This window comes from Drosophila teissieri, chromosome X (assembly GCF_016746235.2).
Source record: "Drosophila teissieri strain GT53w chromosome X, Prin_Dtei_1.1, whole genome shotgun sequence".
NCBI classification, from domain to species: Eukaryota; Metazoa; Arthropoda; class Insecta; order Diptera; family Drosophilidae; genus Drosophila; species Drosophila teissieri.
The window spans coordinates 18765807-18780952 of NC_053034.1; the positions used below are offsets into that span (position 1 = coordinate 18765807).

At 48.7% G+C, this 15146-nt stretch overlaps 4 protein-coding genes across 4 annotated transcripts; 2 read left to right on the forward strand and 2 right to left on the reverse strand.

Annotated features, from left to right (window-relative positions):
- Positions 1 to 118: 118 nt before the first annotated feature.
- On the reverse strand, positions 119 to 5484 carry LOC122623411. The gene is made up of 5 exons (XM_043802561.1): positions 4952 to 5484; positions 2279 to 2443; positions 1925 to 2195; positions 564 to 1817; positions 119 to 353 (listed from the first exon to the last, which is right to left on the reverse strand). The coding sequence occupies exons 2-5, from the start codon at positions 2435 to 2437 to the stop codon at positions 217 to 219; spliced, it is 1821 nt and encodes a 606-aa protein (XP_043658496.1). The 5' UTR covers positions 2438 to 2443; positions 4952 to 5484; the 3' UTR covers positions 119 to 216.
- A 1197-nt stretch (positions 5485 to 6681) lies between these two features.
- Positions 6682 to 7935, forward strand: LOC122623461 (protein-lysine N-methyltransferase EEF2KMT). Its single transcript, XM_043802643.1, has 3 exons — positions 6682 to 6876; positions 6945 to 7728; positions 7792 to 7935. The coding sequence occupies exons 1-3, from the start codon at positions 6805 to 6807 to the stop codon at positions 7896 to 7898; spliced, it is 963 nt and encodes a 320-aa protein (XP_043658578.1). The 5' UTR covers positions 6682 to 6804; the 3' UTR covers positions 7899 to 7935.
- Positions 7936 to 8339: 404 nt separating this feature from the next.
- LOC122623460 lies at positions 8340 to 10172 on the reverse strand. The gene is made up of 3 exons (XM_043802642.1): positions 9985 to 10172; positions 9668 to 9925; positions 8340 to 9589 (listed from the first exon to the last, which is right to left on the reverse strand). The coding sequence occupies exons 1-3, from the start codon at positions 10043 to 10045 to the stop codon at positions 8466 to 8468; spliced, it is 1443 nt and encodes a 480-aa protein (XP_043658577.1). The 5' UTR covers positions 10046 to 10172; the 3' UTR covers positions 8340 to 8465.
- A 2062-nt stretch (positions 10173 to 12234) lies between these two features.
- LOC122624745 (heparan sulfate glucosamine 3-O-sulfotransferase 6) lies at positions 12235 to 14911 on the forward strand. Its single transcript, XM_043804433.1, is given in 3 exon segments — positions 12235 to 12420; positions 12804 to 13270; positions 13849 to 14911. Coding segments are annotated over 3 exon segments (1161 nt in total). The 3' UTR covers positions 14357 to 14911.
- The last annotated feature ends 235 nt before the right edge of the window (positions 14912 to 15146 follow it).

Consider the following 15146-nt stretch of genomic DNA (forward strand, 5'->3'; position numbering starts at 1 on the left):
TCGGACTCTTAACACAAACGATTGCCTTACTTCGCTTTTCAATTGATTACCCCAAAAGTATACTCTTCGAAACTGAAGTAATTCAGTTTGGCACACTTTTATGGATGCACGAGTAGAATGGAAAATGGATCAGGCACATTTATTATACAAAACTTTTCCTTAAGGCTAGCAAAAAAAAGTTCTTCCTACGCTACGATGTCCTTGAGTTGGAGCTCCTCAGCTGTCCACCAGGCGCTGTCTGCGGCGATGCCGCCGGATGAGGGCCTCCAAGGTCCAGGACGCCGCTGCCACAAAGGACATCATGTTGAGGCAGTGCAGGGTAACCGAGTAGTCGTAACGGTCGCGCACCAAGCCTGCAAGTAATAGAGAGATTGACATTACTTCATTTGCATTCAAGGATACAACATTGGGTATTGATAAGATATTTGGTTATAGTATCATATCATTGGAATATATTATATATAGTATTATGATATTTTCAATACCCATTGTTATATTCACATTGAACATCAAAGGGTGCAAAGTGGGTGCAAATCGCATATGCTGACATGTAAAGCACTCACCGACAAATGGACCACCGATCAGCGTGAACAGTCCCGAGATCAGCAGCTGGAGTCCCGAGGCGCCCGGCAGGCGGTTCAGAGGCACGTAGCCGGGTATGATCAGTGGCCAGAAGATGGTGCGCACGCCCTTGCAGAGACCGATCCACACGAAGCTGCAGAGGATCAGGCTGTAGGAACGCGTGCAGGCCACCACTGTGCGGCCGAGTGCGATGCCCACCACGCCGATGAGGAAGAATACCCGGTTGTCCCACGGAATCTTCTCGGTGAGGAAGGGCACCATGAAGCGCATGGTGATGTCCAGTCCCGCCAGCAGCGACATGGCCAGCGTGATCTGCGGAGTATCGAAGCCGAAGTCCACCAGGATGAAGGGCGTCAGGATGGAGAAGTTCAGCTCCCCAAAGTTGATAATGGTCAGTCCGGCCACCAGGTTGACGAAGGTGAAGTCGCGCAGCAGGTCCAGATCGAAGAAGGTGACCACCTTGGCCAGAAAGCTCATCTGGGGATCGTGCAGCGGAGCAGCCTCCACTTCCGACTCCTCATCCTCAGCCTCGGCCTCAGCCTCGGCTTCCTTCTCCTTGCGGTTGTTGTTGTGCTCCTCCCGCTTGGCCGCACACTGGCAGCAGAGCTTGGCCTCCAGGTTGGACTCCACCCGCTCCCGGCGAAAGTTGTTGGGCCGCAGGAACTCATCGGTCTCGTGGTTCTGCTCCTCGCTGATGGGACAATGCAGCCGCTGGGTCTGCTCCAGATCCTTGGAGCTCGAAATGGTGCGGAAGCGTAGACGCCCCGAGGTCAGCGACAGCCGGGAGCCATACCAGCCATCGTTGGCGCGCGAGAGCATCGGAGTGCCGGGCTCACAGATCTCGTAGCCCGGTCGCTGGGCATCGTCGTCCTGGCACAGATACTGACTGGAGAATATGCCGCCCGGCTCGCGTTTCTGCTGCCACGTGCAGTGCGCACACAGCGCCTCCGCCTGCTGCTCCTGATCCGCCAGCTGCTCCTCCGGTGGCTTCACATGGTACCGAACCGGCTGATAGATCAGCGCGCAAACGAACGAGTGCAGCGAGATGGCGGCGAAGAGCAGCGTGGTGCCCTGCACCCCGTAGATGGTCAGCAAGAAGGTGACCAGGTGCGGCAGGAAGATCGGTCCCAGACCCGTTATGGTCCACGAAAACCCGGCCGCCCGGCGCCGCTTCTTCTGGAAGTACGTGTTGATCGCCAGCGAGGAGGCCGACACACTTATGCCCATGCCAAAGCCTGTGGAGTCAAAGAAAGACTTTCATTCAGAAATCGAACTATAATATGAATGTCAAAGGATAGTTTCGAATGACATCTTAGCTGAGTAGAGATGCCTTCGCACTCACCGAACAGCAGGGCGTAGGCCACCATGTAGCCCACGAAGGTTTCACAGAAGGCGGTCAGTATGAGGCTACCGGAGATCAGCAGAGAACCGGCCATGGCCACCTGCCGGAAGGTAAACCGCCGGAACATCGGTCCATTGAGCAGGCCCGTGCAGGCCGATACGGCCGGATTTGTGTTGATGATGGCCGTAATCTGGGAACTGGACATGCCCAGATCGGAGAGCCGCTCCCTGAACAGGAAGCCAAACTGTTGCAGGCAGGGGTAAATGGAGAGCTGTAAACGAACGCTATTAGAGGTCTCCTTTGTCAAAATAGATGTAAGAAGGAAGTAGAGGAAACTGGCTTGGTTTTACCTACATTGGAAACGCCAGCGGCGACGCAAACGACCCACGCCCATCCCGCGTCGGGCGCCACAAAGTCGTCGCCCAGGTCGCTCTTGTCGTGCTTGTTATAGTACCGTGCACGGGAGGCCCTGGGCAGCGGTCGGGTAGTGTCCTGGTAGACCTTCTTTTCCATGGCCAACTGAGAGGGAAATATTGAGAAATATTGTATTTAAATGCATGCCCGTCGTAACGCTGAAAACAAGTCGGAATAGGGAAGTGATATGGGGAAAATTCCATTGAAGGCAGCTGGCCGCGTTCGTAAATGATTTACGGCAATTACTGGGCGCAATACGTTAACGATCACTTGTCACAATTAACCGCATACGAGTTAAAAAGATGCCTCCCCAGTCCCAGTCCCAGTTCCAGTCCCAGAAGGCAGATCGGTGGCACAGTGTTGTTGCCATCTGACCAGAAGCCGGGTTCACGGGTTCGTGGTCCAAGAAACCAGAATCCCAAATCTGACACTCGAAATCTGACACTCCGGCCTTCCAGCGACTTCCCTCCCTATCCACCACCGGCAGCTTTCCTTATCAGCGGCGTCATGTGACAGATTTCCACCCAGAGACCCAGACCAAAGTTAGCGCGCAAATTGTGAATCATGTTCGTGTCCTCCATGTTGTGCACACAGAAAGATGCTAAACATTCTGTTGGTCTCACGAGAAAGGTAATACTTCTAAAGTATGCATCTTCTTGCAGTTAATAACTACGGTTAGAAGACACAAGTCACATACTACCAAATTTAAAAGATCAATGGTTTAGTTTGCAACATACAAACTGATTTGAAAATTAAGCATTTGATTGGGGCATTTTTTTGCGTGTGATGATCGAGAGTAGCGATCCCCCGGCCCAAGGTCAATGGCGTCTGGTCCGTAAGATGTCCACTTATCAGTAGTTCGACGCTGTGCTTCGTAGTGCTCCAGATGCGATCTACAACGTTTAGGCATCAATGGCAAGCTTTGTCGCGGGATTCCAGCCGAATTCAGTTTTAGGTGCTTTCGAGTGCTCGAGAATTCGGTGCAAGCCACATGACTGATGGTGAAATGGGAAATGGAATTCAATGGATTAAGCCACCATTGAACTAGTCATAGATTCTGTGGGAAGTCAACTAGTTTCTAAGAAAAAGCGTGCTCGGTTCTTACACTATAATTGACTAATAAAATAGTGGTTCGAGGTGCGAGGAAACGTGATAACAAGCCCACTGATAGCGACTGAGGTCAAATCAACCAGCTCGATTAATAGAGCTCTTCAAAACTAACCGCAAATGGCCTGCAGACAATCGGGGAAAGATTTCATTTGATAAAATGTAATAAAAAGCCCACTGATAGCGACTCAGTTCAATACAACCCGTTCGATTAACAGAGCTTGCCAAAACTAACGAAATTGAAGGAAGATTAAAAAAGTTATTAAAAATAAGTTATTATAAGTAGTGCAATCGATTCAATTAGCATGCAAACTATAGAAATCCCTGTATAATATCAGTGCATAATTGGGCGGCTGAACCTACACGTTTCTACAATCTAAGTATAGTATAAATCTATATAGTTTTTGAACTCTCGGTAATTATAGCACAGCTGCCCTAAAAATACTTGTACCTACGTTTAGATGTAAGTTTGTGGTTGCTTCGAAGTTACAGAAATATGACATTTGCACGTCGCTCGAAGCTCGTAACTCATTCGACAATTTGTCATAACTAAGTCACGGATAGGCAAAAATTATTTCGTATTAGAACATGTTGCCATTTTCGTATTGCTTCACTAAGCTTTAGTTCCATTTTCAAATATATGAAATAGTTTTGTGTTTTTGCGCATCATTCTATAATCGAAGCATTATAAAATGGTATAACGTGCTTTATAGATCTATTTGACCCAACAATGTTTTGGGTAAATATCCATGGAGCTATCGCCAATAAACCAGGAGCAGCTAAGCACTCCATTGACTGAAGTCGATGGAAAACAACGGGCACAGGTACAGGCCCAGATACAGATCGAGATAAGCAAAGCCCAGTGACTGCGGATCCATCGATAAGGTGATAAGATTGCGATGAGGAGCGTGGTTACATGTGGCTCTCGAGTGGAAGCCACATATTTGGCTACCAGCTGGGCCAATGAGTCGATGGGGTATTGACACTTTCCCGCCCTCGACTAGTTTTGGCATGCACTGAGAACGAAATCGTGCAGTTCTGTACTCAAATCAAGCTGAAATATGCATATGAATATTACTGGACTTGGAACAAAAATTCTTTGTAAGCGTTATTTTGAGTCGAAATCTTTAAATGTAGTTTCATCTTCATCTCTTTCCCTTAAGAACTATAACTATAACAAACGTTGCAGATAAAAGAATCAAATTAGTCTTAGGCTGTGTTCTCAATAAGCCAATTGGCCTGGCTTACGAAATGTTTTGGCCACTTGCTGCCCTTGGGTCTCCCAACTATAATAATCTGGAAATCAATCAGGTGTTTTGAACATCTTGCTGATAGCAGGGCAAAAACAAAAACAGCATTCCAAACCAAAAGACGTCGGATGAACGCGTGCGAGGTGTGTGATGGGAACGTGTCGCACCCACTATATCCCACCCAATCCCACCCCATCACATGCGATCCCATGCGATCCCGTTCCGATTCCAAGCCGATGCGATTCCGCCCACCTACCTGTGCTCCGTACGTAGTATCTGGTAGTTGGTATTCCCAGTGGGATCCGCGCAGCGCGGTGTATAGTATCTCCTTGGCAAGCCCGCCAATTGGCAGCACAGCGCTTCCTGCGCCAGTAGTTTATGGCTTTTATTTTGGGTGCTGCAGCTGATGCTATTTATTTTTAAACACCACGAGATGCACTCACTCGCCGAACAACCGGATGACTGAATGACTGAATGACTGAAAGACCGACCGAATGGCCTGCATCTAATTGAGAGACGCAATGTGGACTACGACTACGACTGAAGTTCAAGGTTGTGGCAGTGATGGGTCTCAAGGTCTGCCACTCCTTGGATCACTACGGATGCTGTATGGAGCTCTATTCCCAAACGCCACTCTCCTCCACTCTCCACTTTCCAAGATGCTCGATAGCTCGAAACCAAAACCGAAACCGAATCGAAAACCCAGCTAAAATCTCATTTGACGTGGGCTCGACGTAATCGCGGCACTTCCATCGCCGCCAGCTGCGGAAATGAACTAAACCGAATCTGAATCTGAACAGAACCCAATTGCCATGAGCATGAGCCGAGAAAGCGCCGATGGGAAGATCGGATCGACTAGCGCCAATCGATCGGCACTACGTCCACGTAATAGCAGTGCCCACCGCTGTTGGCTAACAGCGCTGTTCGGGATGTTCGATGGAGCAATAGTCATGACCATCCATCCATCCATCCATCCCTCCATCCATCCATCCCTCCAACCAGAAGTGCCTCCTTGGACCCGCCATCCAAAAACTACTGGGTTTTCCAAGCTTTGCATCCAACAATTCGCTTGGCACGTGCTTTATCTACACATAATATAGTCAGTAGTATGGGAATTTGTTTCCGGTGAGGAGCACAAAAAGCCCAAAAGTGGGCAGCGATATTGCAAGCCTTATCTATATATACGAGTCTATTTGATTTATGGAACACACTTGGAGGCAATCTATGGCTAAATTATGACTGGGATTACTCTAATTTGTTAATTTGAATTTTAATTACCCAGCTTCTAGTATAGAATAAGCATGATATCTATGAGTTCAAAGATTATTCTATATGAACTATTTTTCGTTTGCTATCCATTGCTTAACAAAGAGTACTGTATTGTACATTTAAATGTGGGTTTCCATTACCTTATTAAATGTATTAAGATGGTACAAAAAATAACTTTCCTGTGCTGTCCGGAACCATTTCGTCTGAAAAGCTTATATAGCAATTGGAAATGCCTTTTTAACAACATTTAGCACAAGCCTCTAGGCCCACGGGTCCAGAAGTTAAGGTTAAGTTATTAAACCAATAAAATATAATTCGACGGGAATTTTGAACGATATATTCTTGATATTTGGTAGTTGTAATATTATCCTCCAACAGCTTTGTCACTACGTGGACTGCCACCCACCCAATATATTCAATAATGAATAATATTTTCTTGTTATTAATATTTTCTTGATATTTGTTATTTGTAATATTATACCCCAACAGCTCGTCACTACTTGCACTGCCGCCAACAGTAATATATTCTGTGATAAATAATGTTTAGTGTTACTAAGCCCAAAGTATTTATTATCGAGTATTTAGCTTTCCGAGTCAATATTTTCCGAACTGCATGCTTTTCTTTTAGGCTTAGGTACATTTTTAGGTACTTCCCACAGCTGGGAATACCCCATTTGTTTGCCCCACTTGACATTCCCCACCCCGACAGAGGGTATATTTGGGAATGATGGTCACACTGCTCCAGGTGCCGGGTGCGATTCACGTTGCCAGTTTCGATCGCTTGGGAGTGGGTTTTCACAACGAAATAGCCGAGGAAACCGTATCTTGGAGCGGCGGAAAATGTCCGGGAAGTACGACAAGCTGCAGCAGCAGTTCCTCTGCTGCTATCCGGTGAAGAAGATGGCCTGGTCGGTGAGTAGACCCCGTGTTGCATGCCGCGGCCACCTGTTGCATCCGAATCGGTTTGGTGTCCATTGCAGTCGGTCAAGTTGCCACTCAACTGGGAGGATCAGCAGGAGCTGATAGCGGCCACCTGTGGCCACCCGATGAACCGGCGCTATCCGGTGCGTCGCAGCTACCTGGAGGCCTTCCTCAAGCAGCTGATGCACCTGCTCCGCGATCAGGAGGATGTGCACGACGACATATACAGCAGTCTGTGCGGTCCGGTGGCGGACAACAAAGCGAGCACAGGATCCGCGTCCACGTACGCCTACAAGCACTATCTCCTCGAACCGGGCGCCCTCATAACGCTCCGTGAGTCCACCAGCTTTGTGGCCCAGGGCACCACTGGATTGTGCACCTGGGAAGCGGCTCTGGCCCTCGGCGATTACCTCCTGCAGCACCGCGACCTGGTCCGTGGCAAGAACATAGTGGAGCTGGGGGCCGGGACCGGGCTCCTGGGAATCCTGCTGAAACTACCGGCCCTGCAGCTGCAAGTGGGCCAGGTCCTGCTGACCGATGGCAGCGAGCCGTGCGTCCAGCTGATGCGAGAGAATATCAGTCTGAATTTCCCAGACTCACCCAAGGAGCAGATACCCAAGGCGGAGCAGCTGAACTGGGATGCGGTCAGCACGTTTCCGTGGGAGTCGCATGCGGAAACGGATATTCTGATGGCCGCCGATGTGATCTACGATGATTCCCAGTTCGATGCACTGCTGGGTGCCATGGACTACTTGTACGCCAGGCGAGGAAGTGGGCTGGAAACCCTGCTGGCCAGCACGGTGCGAAATGTGGACACGCTGCACAAGTTCATGACTCAGCTGGGTAAGTTGTTTGTCATGTCTCCACAAAACGAATGCCCGCATAAATACGCATATCTTCCTCCAGGTGACAATGGCTACAAGGTGACTCCATGTGCGAACGTATCGGCCTGCGCCAGCCACTTTTGTCGCGATCACACCGCCGCCGTTCAGATTATCTCCATAAGACGTTAGTTTTAGTCCTAAAATAAACCGACACCACGAAACCAAACAGCCACTATCTAGATCCCACTTAAGATCTTGATTGCACCTCTAATGGTATTGTATTTCACAGGACGCGGCGCCAGATACGCATTTCTTATAATCTGCTTTTGAAACTATCTGAAATCTTAGCTTTAGATTCGGAAGTCAATTGCAAAAGTATTCATAGCCCATTAATTATGAAGGAGTACTTTTTAGGCGAAAGATATGAAGTTTTATATATTTTATCTAAAGAATCTGGCTTAAACTGTAGTTGCCCAGCCTATCTATTCGTTAAATTGAACATTATACCTAAAGATGTTCCATATTTTATATTCATTAGACGTGGAAGATGATAGATATTTGTAGGCTTAACTTAAATTGAAACTTTCCATGTACATATATTCCCATTGCCACCATAAGTGCAGTGCGGTCTGTGGATGTAGACTGAGAAGTCTGTTTATTTTCGATTCATTAAATACTGAGTATTTGTGATAAGATAAGAAAGTGCGTGTACAGATCGGGAGTCGATACCCGAGTGACCTGAGGTCAAATACGCGGTCACTGGTTGATGGTGGGAATGGTGCCGTCGTTCAGCCAACGGACGTTGAGCTGCTCGATCTGGTGCTTCATGAAGATGATGCCGTACACCTCGTACTGGATCTCCAGCAGCTGGGCGCGATGCGTCCGGGGCACCTTCATGCCCACCACGAGGGCCAGCAGCGAGGTGATGATGAGGAAGACGAATCCCTGGGCCATCAGGGTGCTGGAGTCGGTGGCGTAGAAGTAGGAGTTCTTCGCATCCGCCACGAAGTAGAAGTACACGATGCTGGTGCAGACCAACTTGAGCACATACGAGATGCATATGATGCATTCGGTGAAGCGCAGGTGGGTGACCTCCAGCAGGAGGATCTGCTGCTGCGAGTACGACAGGCCGAAGAGCACGAGGAGCAGCCAGAGCGACCACCTGGACTCCGTGTTGCTGCACAGGATCATGGCCAGCAGGGTGAAGAAGATGAGGGCCACCTGCGTGCCCACAAAGGTGACCTTCACCGACAGGAACCACTGGCAGATGAGCGCCAGCAGGCTGCCCGCAAAGATCACCCAGAACATGCCGTCGATGCCGGAGAACTCTGTCAGCCGGATGGCCGGATTCAGGGCGAACCAGTAGACAAAGTACACGAACAGCGCGAACTGCACGGCCTCCGTGAAGAGGAGCAGCAGCATCATGTTCCACTGCTGGTTCTTGGTCACGTAGAAGAACTGCAGCCGCTTGATGACCTCCGATCGCTTCTCGAAGATGCTGCCATTGGAGTTGGCGATCCGCAGGTCGTTGTCCATGCTGTTCACCAGGTCGACGGTGCCCAGGAAGTGGAGCACCTTCTGGCCCACCAGGATGGCCAGCACAACGGCCGCCACACTCAAGTAGGTGCCCGCGAAGTTCACGTAGATGCCATCGATCAGCTGCTCCGTGGTCGCCGTCTGTCCGGCCAGCTCCTCCACATTCCGACTGTAGGAGGACACGATCAGGCTGACGGCGGACGCCACGCCCAGGAGGTAGCAGCTGCAGCTGCCCGACAGGAACAGCGACCTGCTGCCCTTGGAGCTGATCGTGTGCAGGAAGCTATAGCCGGCCACGAAGGTCATGCTGTGCGCCAAGTACGATATGTAGGCTCCAACGTGGTCTGTGGGGGAAAATTGGATAGCGGGAATCATATATTATGATTCCTAAGCCTTTCGAAGTGCATAGCGAGGTGACTCACCAAATCCGTCGGCAAAGTAGAAGCAGCTGCCTATGAGACTAAAGATTCCGGCGGCCAGGAGCAGCCATGGCTGCCAATAGATGATGCACTTCTTCACAAACTTGACCACCAGCATGGCCAGGGCGGTGACTACCGCCCAGCAGGCGCCCAGGATCAGCGGTCCATAGTAATTGAATCCGGCGTTGAGGTTTCGTTCCGCAACAAAGGCGCAGATCGTATAGCCGAAGATCATGCCGCAGGGCAGGAAGCACAGGCAGACTGCAAGTGAACGAGATTTGGTATCTGGACAAAGGTCTACCCTGGCTTGGGTGACTCACCCACATAGCTGGGCGCATACTTGAAGAACTTCAGCACCAGTTTGGCCCACATGTTCGTCATGTTTTCGGTAGATTAGCGTAGGTTAGTCCAGCAGCAGGGAGGTTCACCTATGGGAGCAGCTTAGAGCATTTTAGCGAGCAGCTGGAGTGGAGATGCCCACGATGGGACGCCGGACAAATGGCAAATGGGCCGGTGGAAGTCCGGCGGAGAATTCGACTGCGGCGCAGGCGGCGCAGATAAGGCGATAAGATAACCCAACCCGACCAGGTGCATGTGTTGTGTGGCCATGGATACACGGGCGGAAAAGCTGAGGGCCTGGGATTATCTACTTATTTCAGCTAGGGTTCATAATTCTGCTCAAGGGATTTCGGTATGACTTATTATGACCCAAACAGGAAACCGAAGAGGAGGCGCATCTTGTACAAGAGTATCGGTGGTCTTATAAGCAAGGTTTTTCGACTTAACTATATCCTATTTTTAAACAAATATCCAAAAACAGCATTTCTTAAATGTATACAAATTTCATTTAATACATATAACTTGTTAGTAAGGAAAATGATCCATTTATATGTTGAAGTCCTGTATTCCTAGACAACTTTAAATAAAACTTATACTATTTTTACCTCATTATATATATTCGAATTTCGTGTCTGTTTTTTTTTCAAGTGCATCCCAAAGTGAGTGACTAATGCCGCAGTGGCATAAGCCACTTGGACAGATAAACAGATGTCCGCCGGCTGATAAGCCCCTTGGGAGTTGGCCAACCGAGGGCCCCTGCTATTTACCACGCCGCCCGAGAAATGTACAATTTTCGGCCTTTCACATGCTTGAGGAAGCACCGATATGGAAGAGGCCATTGGGCCATTCCATCGATGGGGCTTAAAACTAATCTAAAATGGCTAATGGTGATAGGGAGTACGGGCAATAGAACGTCCGGCGATAAAGCTTGGGAAATTGATTTCAATTCAATACTAAATGCCAGCAGATAGTTTATCAGGCACAAGTGGGGTTGGGAGGTGGAAAGGTGGGTGGCTGTGGGGCTGGGTGGTTAAAGTGGGTGGGGGTAAGTTCTTAGTTCGTTTGTTTACCTTTGAGCGGGAAATTGATTGCAGCCGAGAGCGAAAAAGAGAGCGTTGCGGAAGGCAGTAGGAAAATAAAAGGCCGTGGGAAAAGCGTATGGGCGATTTCATTTTGAGATGGCATTCCCAGCCTACATTAGAAATTATATAAATTGTTAGAATTATTAAAAAAATGTAAGTTCCAATGGCGGAAATTCCACTTAACAAGTACGTTTTTGGAGTACATTTTCCCTTGCAATCGTTATAATGAAATTATAAATTAACAATTTGTATAAATGATGAATTCATGGGTCGATGCATTATTCTTTGCTTAATTTAAATATTACTTCATTAGATTCGATTTTAGTTACTAACTTAATTCAAATACTTCTTTTTAAACATTTGATTTGTGTAGAAAACACAGATTTCTTCTAACGTTCGTTAGGCGCGAATTCTTCAGCCCGTTGTAACTTTTAATTTAACTATGTTTGCATCCTTTAAGAGATAATGCCATCGCAATTGGGGTTTTCACACATCATCTGCTACACTTAAAGAAATCTTTCAAAAGAACTGGGTAGTTCTTTCGAGCAGTGTACATTCGCGACGTCACAACAAAGGCGATGCGAGCTGGCGAGAGCGCACAAAACGCTCAGTTGCATAAGCGTCCTGAGACGAGAGCGGCTGTGGCCAATGCGCCTGTGCGCTTCCCAGGCGTAACCATGACACGTCCGCCCCTTCCTGCCCTGCTGCCCAAGCGGAGCCTAACCGGCGGCCCAGGCAGCGCTTATCCGCTGCTGGCAGGGCACCCCAATGTCTTGGCCCTGCCTTATCCCTGGCTTTCACTTCCGCAACTCGGCTGCGACGACAGCTCCGGCAATTGCAGGCCGAACTCGAACTCGAGCGGCAGGACCACCACACTCCACCGCTCCGCACCGCACCGCACCACCACACCACAGCACACCAAACACCCCGAACCCACCAGCAAGCAGCAAGCAGCAACCACCGACACCAGCAGCCCCATCCAAAAACAGTCCCATTCCTTCACTTCGCGTTGGCGGTAGCCGCCAGCCGCTGCTGCGATTGCAAATCAGAATCAGAATCGGACGGCATCCGGATGCTGCAGTCAGTGCTCCGGGGCAACTGACTGGCAATGGAATTCGACAGAGTGCTCGGCACCGATTATTCCGCCAGATGCGAGACACGGCAGCCACCAGCGCCTAGTAGCCAGCCATGATTGTGATGAGCATCTGGTGCAGCAGCCTCAGCCTGAGCAGCCGCAGCCTGGCCATCGCCCTGGTGATCTGCGTGACTCTGGTCTACTTCTCCTACAGCTTCAACGCCTGCCTCCTGGCCAGCATCAGTCGCAGCCTGCAGCAGGTGAATATGCCCCATGTGCCCCACTTTGCGGATAAGTGTACCCAATAATTGCATTTATGCATGAAACCCCACTGATAAGTACTTCGTTTTTGTATATTGGGATATTGTATCTGCAACTTTGGCTACAGCTATATATAAAGTGAGGCTTAATTAAAATTGGAAGAAAGTAACAGTTAAAAGTTAAACTATTTAGCAAGCTGTCCAAAAGTGTGCTGTGAAAGTGAAGTTTCGCATGTCGCTGAACTTTGTGATGTTATATGTATTGTTGCCTACTTTTCGGCATACATATACATATGTGACTTGTGACTTGGGGCATTTTCATAAGCCAATATTGATATCCTTCCTACGATGTGTGGCATTGACCTCTGACCTCTCCCGCGCAGAGCAACTTACGCAACCTACTGGCGCTGACCTCCTCGCCCCGCAACGAGACCACTAACGCCGCCAACAGCAGCAGCAGCATCAGCAGCAGAAGCAGCAGGAACAGCTCCTCCACCACCGGTGCACCACCGGCGCAGACGGTGACCAGCAGCCTGGATGGGGCGCCCAAGTATCAGCTGCTCCGGCAGCAGGGCCTCCGACCATCGCGCCACCTGCCCGACACACTCATCATCGGCGTGAAGAAGAGCGGGACGCGGGCGCTGCTCGAGTTCATCCGCCTGCATCCGGACGTCCGGGCCGCCGGCTCGGAGGTGCACTTCTTCGACAGGCACTACCAGCGGGGACTGCGCTGGTACCGCCACCACATGCCGTACACCATCGAGGGCCAGATCACCATGGAGAAGACGCCCAGTTACTTCGTCACCAAGGAGGTGCCGCAGCGCGTCTACCACATGAATCCGGCGACAAAGTGAGCTTTTCTACGTCAAAAATATTATGATCTTATTCACAAAATGATTACCTGAAATTTCAAAAGCAAATCAGATATCCCTTTACTTTTGAAAACTTTTGAAAATTATATTAATAGAATGCTGTGCTTTATCCACAAGACTTGTATTTAGTCAAAGCGTAGTATACTTTTGAGCACCTATAATAGAGACGATTGCAGATTTTTAAGGTAGATCGGATATCCTTAAATATCCTGTAGACATTTAAAGCATTTATCGGCAAGTCTTTGGATCTTGTATTAAATCGTAGCATATCTTTAAGCACCTTTCATAAAATGGTTCCTCGAAAACTTCACTCATTAATGTAAATACTCAGATTAGATTAAGTTGTCCAATAAGGGTAATAGTACGCTAGTCCAAATAAACAATTTCGTTATAGAAAAAAAAAAAAAAAAAAAAAAGAAAACTTCACTATTTGAGCAACATGAAAAGGAGTATCGTTATATTTTGACTGCATAAGTAGTAGTTTACATTAATCCTACGTAACTGGGTGATATCTCATTGCCATATCCCATTAAATCCCAATTTCCTGTTCCTATAGATTGCTGATTGTGGTGCGGGATCCGGTGACGCGGGCCATCTCCGACTACACGCAGGCGGCGAGCAAGAAGGCGGACATGAAGCTCTTCGAGCAGCTGGCCTTCGTCAATGGGAGCTACTCGGTGGTGGACACCAACTGGGGGCCGGTGAAGATCGGCGTCTATGCCCGCTACCTGGAGCGCTGGCTGCTCTACTTTCCGCTCTCGCAGCTGCTCTTCATCAGCGGCGAGCGGCTGATCATGGATCCCGCCTACGAGATTGGACGCGTGCAGGACTTCCTCGGCCTGAAGCGCGTGGTCACCGAGAAGCACTTCTACTTCAATGCCACCAAGGGCTTCCCCTGCCTCTTCAAGTCGGAGGCCCGCTCCACGCCCCACTGTCTGGGCAAGACCAAGGGTCGCAACCACCCGCACATAGATCCCGGGGCCATCGAGCGACTCCGGGAGTTCTACCGGCCCTTCAACAACAAGTTCTACCAGCTGACGGGCATCAACTTCGCCTGGCCATAGGATCCACGGCTGGGTGAGTAGACGGAACTGGGATACATACTCGTACATAGATGGCTAGTACCACAATGGCGTGGCCAGGATCACCTGGAGCAGCTAGGCACTTTCACCGACCTGCTCAATTTACATATCATATCCCATTGGAGTATGCTTGACTATCCCTAATCCCTAATAACTGGTATCAATTTCCGTTTCAGCAGGCGTGAAATGAATGGAGTTTGAGAATTTGAGAAATTGAGATATTGAGATATTGTTGTTGCTGGCCAGGCAACGGACTGATATTGTTGATTGCATTTTTGATACATATAATTGTACTTATATATATAGTATATACACACACATAAAATTAGTGCTCAATTAATTGTAGCTTTATCAGGAGACAAATTCAACAAAGTGCGCCCCCTGAAAAGTCCGCACTCAAACAATACGGTTCCTCACTCCTCATTCCTCATTCAAATGAAACTCAACTCACTTTCCCACTATACTCGAGAATCAAGCAGTTGGACGTGGAGGAGCCACGTTCGATCCGAGATGGACATGGTTCCCCCGCCCACTGGGCACACCCATTGCTATGTACTACCAGATTACGAAATATACCTAAGATCATTATGTGCATTTATATACAAAAATAGTGAAATAATAGAGCTTACTACGAAATTCCTACAGTCTCCTAAACATATACAATATTGTATGAATAGTTCCAAGAATTTCAATTGCATGACTCAACCAATACGATTGCTTAGCCAATTTCAATTAAAACACAACCTAAATAAATCGACCTTAAATCTAGTCA